This window comes from Protopterus annectens, chromosome 14.part0 (assembly GCF_019279795.1).
Source record: "Protopterus annectens isolate FY-2018-M chromosome 14.part0, PAN1.0, whole genome shotgun sequence".
Classification (NCBI taxonomy): Eukaryota; Metazoa; Chordata; order Ceratodontiformes; family Protopteridae; genus Protopterus; species Protopterus annectens.
The window spans coordinates 913253970-913262615 of NC_056748.1; the positions used below are offsets into that span (position 1 = coordinate 913253970).

The 8646-nt window shown below is 40.4% G+C and overlaps 1 protein-coding gene across 1 annotated transcript in view; it reads right to left on the reverse strand.

Annotated features, from left to right (window-relative positions):
* The window catches only part of BTAF1 (B-TFIID TATA-box binding protein associated factor 1), a 3603226-nt gene that overhangs the window by 3499047 nt on the left and 95533 nt on the right, over positions 1-8646 (reverse strand). Inside the window, exon 3 of the mRNA XM_044055641.1 lies at positions 7543-7689. Coding sequence (XP_043911576.1) covers positions 7543-7689 — 147 coding nt within the window. The remainder of the gene's footprint in view (positions 1-7542; positions 7690-8646) is intronic.

Here is an 8646-nt window from a genome sequence, read left to right on the forward strand (position 1 = left end):
CTTATTAAAGTCATTGGTTATGAAGTTTTGTTTATTACGTATTACTCTAAGAATAGGTAGGTTGGGGAGATGGTGGGATCTGTTCCTGATTAGGTAGGTGGGTTGATGGTCACTTAGACTATCAGGAAAGCAGCCTGCTTGTACAAGAATGGGGTGGGATACCAGAATCAAATCCAAAATGGATTGATGTTTAGTTGTTTTGTCAATTCTGGTGGGGTAGTAATTATTTGGGTGAATCCATGGAAGTTGATGTGATCTGAGGGGATGGTGTTTGGAGCAGTTGATCCAGTCAATGTTAAAGACACCTAGTAGTGTGGTTTCGTAGGGGAGGGAGTGTGAGAACCAATTTAACAGGTTTTCCATTATAGGAAAGTTATTACCTTGTGGGAGGTAGGCACCTGCAATTAATGTTTGTTTGTGTTTAGTTTAAGTTTAGCAAGGATAAGTTCTATCTTGTTGAATTCTTCGTTATTATGCTCAACTAGTTCTAGGGTGAGGTGATTTTTAAATAGAATTGCAACCCCCCCACCCCACCCTTTTTCCCTATTCTGTCTCTACGTATGATATCATAACCTGGGGCTATGATCTCATTATTGTGGTGATCAGGTTTGAGCCATGTTTCAGTTAATACCACTATGTCAGGTTTATACAAGGCTAATAAGGCATGCAGGTCATGAATTTTGTTCAGTACACTTCTAACATTTATATTTAGAAAGAGGAGAGATGATTTAGGTTTGTATAAGTGGGGATTTGGTAAGTGTATTTCGGCTTTTTCTGCTGGGATGGGACCAGGGTTTGGGTGTATGTCTCCACAGCAGGAGAGTTTTTGCAGTAGCTTTAGGTAGAGTTTGGCTAATTTATCAAGAATTTTAGATAGCTTGTGTGAGGTATGAGGGTTAGTTTTGAATGATAACTTATTGTAAAAGAGGGATGGGGTTTGAAAGGAGGTAGCGTTGTGGTTTGGTATGGGAAAGTTTTTTAGTAGTGTGTGGTTAGCTGTGGGTTCTGTTTGCCATGGGGGTGGGAAAGTGATATGCAGTTGGGTGTGGTAGGAGGAGAGTATAGAGAGTAGAAGTAGGATGGAGATAGTTGATGGGTAGAGTAGCATTTGTAGGCGAAGGTTTTTTTTCAACCTGTACATGTTATTAGATTTGGTGAGGATAACTTCTATTTAGGGAGTGTACTAGTGTGTGTGTGTACTAGGTGATGTGCTTGGGTGCGTTAATAAGGGTGTGGTGGTTATAGTTTATGTTGTAGTTGATTGGTAGGCTGTAATTGGAAAATTGTGAAGGTGTGAATTGCTGGTGGGTGTGGTGTTTAGCTACAAGTTTGAGTGATCTAGGGGTGGGTGGGAATGGTGGTAAGGTAGGGGAGCGAAGTGAGCCCGAGCGGTAGCGAGGGCGAACGGAGCGGGTTAGCACAGTCGTGGAAGAGGCAGGGTGATAGAAAGAAACAATCAGTGAAAGGGTTTGCAGGAGGACAGAGCTAAGTTTATCTAGGAATAAGTCTATATATTCTTTCTTTTATGCACAAGGCTATGGAGGAGGGTTTAGCATACGCGAAAAGCAGGACACAAGCCTAGGGAGGGGGAAAATGATCACTAAGCTGTGAGTGAGGCTAGGGAGCTGAGTGGGGGGAGAGAGGAGGAAGAGGGGATTACTGGGTTAGGTGAGAGAGAGTCTGTGTGGCTGGATTAGACAGTATGGGGAGAATATAGAGACAGTAGTATGAGGTAGTGAGAGACTGTGTGGATGAAAAAGATAGTGTGTGGAGAGGGAGCAGAGAGTAATAAGAGGTAAGGGCAATACCAGTAGTAGCTTTAGTGGAGAGATAGGGAGCTGACAAAGAACATGGCTGGTCAAGTGGGTAGGGGGTAGAAGGACAAGTAGAGAACCTAGGTGAGAGATGGGATACGCAGAGATGTGTTGTAGCTGACCAGGTACCTAACAATATCAAAACACACTAGTAGACTAGGAGGACTGGTTAAATGTTATGTACTTAATACATACTTTGCTTTGATTTAATAGCACAGTTGCTGGAGAGGATACCACAGAAGTCAGGACTCAAGGGGAGTGGGTATTCTTTTAGTTGGCTCGGGTGTGTGAAACCTTAATATTGAATACCAAGGACCTGTAAAATAAGATGGAAAAGAGTAAGATGGTGAGTGACTTAAGTCTATTTCTGAGGAAACAAGGCAGTAGTGAGGAGGGGTTGGAAATATACAGATAATACGTAAGAGAGATAGTTACATGCAATAAGAAAGTAGTAAGGACAGTTAGAGGGTTCTTGATGGGAAAAATGTAGTAAGAAAGAGGGTAGGTAGGAGAGTAATGATGATAGTAAGGCTATTGTATTTGAAGGAGAGAGGTGTAAGGATAGTAGACAAAGGAGACTAAGTAATGGAGACTTAAAAGTAGGTGAGGAGATAAGCAGTTAAAATAGTACATCTTATGGTGCTTTTGCAACAATTAGCTTATTACAATTGCTGGATATAAGACGACTTGTTACAGTAAAAATAACACTGATTACAACAGTTGTAGCAGGCTCATAAGTTTCTGCACACTAGACAGTAATAAAGCTACTAACAGTGATAGCAGGCTCTTAAGTTTATGCTCACTAGACAATGGTAAAGCAACTTGTTAAAGTAGGATGGCAGAGTAATTTACATAAATACTGACAGACTCTTAAATTTCAGCTTGGATAAACGCACTTTGTGATATACAATATAGTAGGAATGCAGTTGATTCAGCATATGAAATATACATGGCGTTAATCCATTACATCAGTATAGTCTTTCCTATCGCATTTAAACAGATCAATTAATCCATTACATCAGTATAGTCTTTCCTATCACATTTTAAGCAGATAATGTCAGCAGAAAACATCATATTTACAGCTTGGTAATAACACCAGCGATCCCGCTTGCTAAAAAACACGTGGTGACATTATTTTAGCAACATTACAGTGGAAACGCTGTTTCTACTGCTGCTTAAAGCATCTACAGCTTGGTAATAACCCCAGTGATGCCGCTTACTAAAAAACAGGTGGCAACATTATTTTAGTGACATTACAGGGGAAACGCTATTTCTACCACTTAATAAAGCATCAGGCATTGTAATTTTGAAATAGGGACATTAAAAACAGCTAAGTCCGACCAAAGACAATATCAACAGGTTGGTAGAAACGCCAGTGGTGCAGCTAGCTAAAAACACATGGCGATATTATTTTGGTGAAAGTACAATGGAAACTCCATTCCTACATGCTAATGAAGCCTATGGCAATGTTAGTTTAAAATATGGACGCCATTCTAACAGTTAAACGCATGTACAAGGTGGATAACATGTAAAAGCAGAGGGCAGTTCAGCTTTAACATACATTTAAATCCAAAAGAAAATGGATACAATCATAAGCAAGGCACTGTTTGTCCAACTCATTCAAAACCAAAAATAGTAACCACGAAATATAGTACAGAGCATAGCTTACTCGCGAGGTATGTACGAGTTTATCAAGAGTCTAAAATCAAGAAACATAGCCAAATTACAGCATTTGAAGCCTGAGTAAGACTAAGTTAAGCGCTTACCTGGTCAGCTTGTGCACACAACCGCGATAGGGGTATAGAAGCAAAGAAATGGCGCTTGAGTTAAAGTGTGGCTTTTCTTAATGGATGGCACTGCAAAGAATCACTGTTGAAATATTTGTGCATGGACAAAATCCCTTACTAAATCTATTTGCCAGACTCCAGTTCAATTGGTGCTATGGCTTTAATATACTGGTGTGTTTGCTCATGCCTTCCAAATATCCCCACCATTACATACCAGTTTTGAAGTGTAGTAACCACCCGACATGCCCATACACCTTTAGCCATCAATATGCAGCTACTCCTGTTCATGTGAGTATGTGAATTCATTTTTAGACTTAAGGAGGGTTGAAAAACTTGGGTGCCTGAAGTAACTTTCATCATATGTTTAAAGATCAGCAGCAGAAGAGGATGAAATACTTCTTTTATATGGGAAATAATTCAAAATTGCAGCTTTAACATTCTCTGGTAAATTTTACTCACTTAATCAAGCAAACCATGTTACTGATCCCTTAGCAGCTGCTTGGGATATAGCATCAGCAGTCTCATTAATCCCACAGTATTTGCTTACCTGAGAAACAGAAGCATTCGATTCAGAAATGCTTTAATTTCAGAAAAAAAGGAGGTTAGCAGGTAACTCATTTTTCAAAAGCAAGCAAGTAGAAGTTGTGGCACACACCTTCAATTTAGAAATCTTAAGGTTAAGAAAATGAAAAAAATACTTTCTTCCCCAAACTATCAAATCATTCCCGTTCTTGTCAGAAGGAACAGGGTTAGTATTCATAAGATGCATAGCAAACGAGGACTTTTCCAAAGGAACTGCAGGATCTGATTTGCAAAATGAAAATAGATTACGTAAAGTTCCCCAGACACATACTTTTCTATCAGATTTGTTAGGGACTGAAGGGTTGGACTCTCAGGCACACTACAAGCTGTCAAACATCCTCAATGGTAGTAACACAGGAAGAACAGCTAGCTGCCGGCAGAGGAAAATACAATTATAAGCCATATTTTTGCTGGGCTACTGTAACTTCATTCTATTCCTACTGAAAGTAATCTTTAAATTCTCACAAGACATTTATCTTTTTCAGAAACTATACGTAGAATTAAATAAAAACTTTCTTCAGAATCTGGATTCCTCTTCCCGTGGAATACACCCTGGAGAAAACATCCCAGTCTAATTTCCTACTCTTCAAACTAAGAATCAGTACCCTAGAGGAAAAACATTTTCTATTAAAATTTTGACAGGAATCAAAATTAAAAAAATGAAAGGCTTTAAAATAAGCCCTTAAAAAAAACAAGCCAATCTTAAACGTCCATCCTGTGTGAGGCAGGAGAAGGCACTTGCTTTTCTTAAGAGACCCCTCCCCAGGAAAAGACCAACCCAAAGATAGGGCACTTCCTTGAGAATCAGCCTGTTTAGGTCTGCTTCGCAGTAAAGCATAGACCAATCCCTCTTCACAGATCAGCAAGAGTATTTTTCCCTTACCTACAGAGGAAAACCCAAAAACTGAAGATGTGCCTATCTCCCGATCCTCAGAAGTGAGGATGCAGAAAACCTCAATTCTAATGCTATACACCTTTAATTTTCAAAAAAGATACCAGACTTTTACACACAATTTTAAACTAGATCACCCCCCACGAAAAAAATAAAGCTAAACCCACAAACCAATAAAATTAATTCCTTGCTTAAAATAAACTTGCTAAAGAAACGGTCAACTTACTTCAGAAATAATGATATAGTAGAAGGTCTTTCCCAAAAGGTACTTATCTGCCTAGCCTTGGTAAAGTGCTAGGCAAGTGATTATTTTAAGCCCACAGGGAAAGCACACTTCGTCGTCAAGGAAGTTCTGCAGGTTTACTGCCCTAACCATTGCATTTAAACAAATATCCTTGAGGTCCCCTCAGTGGTTAGCACATATGGAAAGTGTCCTAAAAGCTTTAGGTACTGGCTGGTCACAATATCGTTCAGCAAGATACAACACATTTACGGTTAAGACTACTGCAACAGTAGCCTAATGGATAAAAATATACCATTATGCAAAACTCCAAATGAAATATTAACATTATGTATTAGCTCTGGTGTATGTAACACTTTTAATGACTGGTAATGTCATTGTACATAACATTCCTTACAGACCCTTCTCCAAACAATCATTTTTCCACGAAAAATAAATAGCTTACTTAAGTAAATTAAAACAGTAACATATATTTTTCAAAAAGAACTTATTTCAAATTAATGGCATAGTAACAGAAAACAATATCAGCACGCATTCTGAAAAGATAAAAATAAAGGAAAATGTTGGAAAATAATTCTAGCTTTACATGGTGTGCACACCAGCCCAGTGATGGCACTGGAGCAAAACTGATCTTACCCTGCAACGTGCGGGGTTAAGTGACTTCTCTTCCAGGTGCATAACTGACATTATTGCAGTGTATACCCCAGCTATCCTAGTGCTCCCAGGCTCTTCCGCTAAAGATTAAGTATGAAATGCTGCACACACTTTTTTTTTTTTAAACAGACATTTTATTTCTGACTGAACCTCAAAGTATCAAACAAGACTCTGGTGCCTGTAGGAGCTGGCCACAGAGGACAGGAATGAGTGGTTACAGACTGGCTCACCACAACTGTCGCACCTACTGGGAGCGTTAAGCATCACCTAGTGAAGTTTCTCTGCTGAATCTGTGCTGTCACACTGCCTTTCACAATACCAACCAAGGGGAAATTGGCATCCAGAAGCATGCTTTACTTTAGGGGATAGCAATGGTAGAATTCAGAAAACCTGCTGAAAGAGAAAGGTTGCTCCCAGGGAGACAGAAGAGGTCTCGCTCCACCAAAAGTGCAAACTCGCTCAGCTCCCTACCACCAGACTCATGCCAAGGAAGACATCAACTGGGATTCCCAGGCAGGAATTAATGGGCAACAGGGTTATTGCCTAGCCTAAGAATACACAACTCACTCACCCTCGCAACAAATGGGATGACTGGGTGCTGGTGGTGGCACAGTCAACAAAGGGGGGGGGGGCAAAAGCAATAAAATACATTCAAACTTTAAGTATCCCCTTCCACTTTCCTTACAATTCTTCCCGCTCCACACTACATTCTTATGCTACTAACACTATTTTGGAGGATTCTTGCACAGCAAAAGAACAGTACATTTCATCCATAGAAACTACATTTGTCAGGGATTACTGCACACCTATGTAATCCTACAGGCACAAGAAAGTACTCAAGATCACATCACCAGCACAGCTCTCAGGTGATTTGTACATTAGTCAAAAATCCATCTGCAGCACTTATAAAACAAAGTTTACAGCATACATTCATTTTAAAGCTTCTAAAAATAGAAGGCAATAAGGGTCTCTCCTCAGTGGGAACAAGGACAGCAGTTATCTGCATATAGCAAAGTCTTGGCAGACTATGAACGTTTGTGGATGCACGCAAAACATAGTGATCTCAATGACTAAGAAAAATGGAAATCTAGTTAGTGACATGTTCATCCAGCAGTATTTGGCAAGGAGTAACACTGCTGGATGAACATGTATGAATAACTCGGCATTCCGGCACAAGGTGATGGGACCTACTTCCAGCTTCCTGCCTGAAAATATAACCCAAGTTGAAGCAATGAAAAAAGGCAATTTTGTTGCAATGCCCAAGGCAATCACTTTCAGAGGTATAGCAATATCTGAACAGGCTCAGATCATTAAGATTTCAAAACTTACTGCAGAGTTCTTGAGATTTACTGCATAGGCAGCGCCCATTATTTAACAAAGGAATTTATGAAATCTCTGCACAGTCAAATGCAACCACTTGTGCAAGCCAGTCAAATGTAATGTCTATTACTCAAGCAACACAGTGAGAAATACATTGCACTGAAACTTGTACTGCATGCCTTAAGTGGATTACCTCGTATGAAACAAGATATCAGTATTTTCTAAAACAGGCTACAAAGAAAACAAACCAACCTAATTTCTCATCCTGCAGTTCAAACTCTGCACCTGCAGAGCCAAGAAGAGATGCTCCATGCCTCAACAGCTGAGCAATATCGAATCTGTCAAAACTCAAACGATCCATAGCAAATAAATCCTCTGAAGTAGTCTCTGAGCCAGGCTCTGCAGAATAAAAATTAATAAAACAAAAGAACAGTCAATAACAAACAGCAAAACAAGTGTGTTGCTTCAAGAAATCCATTTAAGCCAGGGTCTGAAGCAGAAGCAAAATTCCACACTACTTTAAAAGCAACTTTTGATAACTTAAGACAAAGTACAGTTGTGCACACTTACCATAAATGTAGATGTTAGAGTGTATTCACTGTTGCAGTCATCACATTTGGGTTATCCCCTGCCAGGGTAGCCCTCGACTGGCCCGCATACCAGAGGCTTAGTAAATCTGCGTATGTTGCAGTCACTTGATGACTGATGTCAGGTCGTCAGTAGTACAAAGTAAGGAAGCAGACGCCATTACATCAGTTTTTCTTCCCTGTCAGGAGACCCCAAGCGGGAGCCAGGATATGGTGGAAGAACCCCACCAGTAGAAAGTAAATACCAAAAAGTTCCTTGTGAGGAGAGAGAGAGAAGAGGGGGTGGGAGGGAAACCAGGACTGCAACAGTGAATACACTCTAACATCTACATTTATGTTAAGTGTACACAACTGTATTATGTTCTTCATGTTTCACTGTTGCAGTCATCACATATGGGTTAATTCCCAAAGCTGAGTAAAAGGGTGGAGGCAGTCAAGGAGACTGGGGGCTGGCTAGGATCCCTTGCAAGACTGCAGTGGAAAACCCTGCCCTGGATTTGGAGACGATAGGCAGGTGGTAATGCTTGGTGAAGGTGTGAACAGATGTCCATGTGGCTACCTCCAGGACATCCCTGGTGTGGACTCCTCTGAGGAAAGTTGCAGAGGTGGAGGCTGCTCTTGTAGAGTGGGTCCCGACCCCTTTAGGAGGAGGTTTCTCATGTTTCTTGCAACAGAAATGGGTGCAGTGTGCTATTCACTTGGAAATGGTTTGTTTGGAGATGGCTTTGCCCTCTGCCCCTGCAATGCATAAGTTCTTTCATTTTTTTTT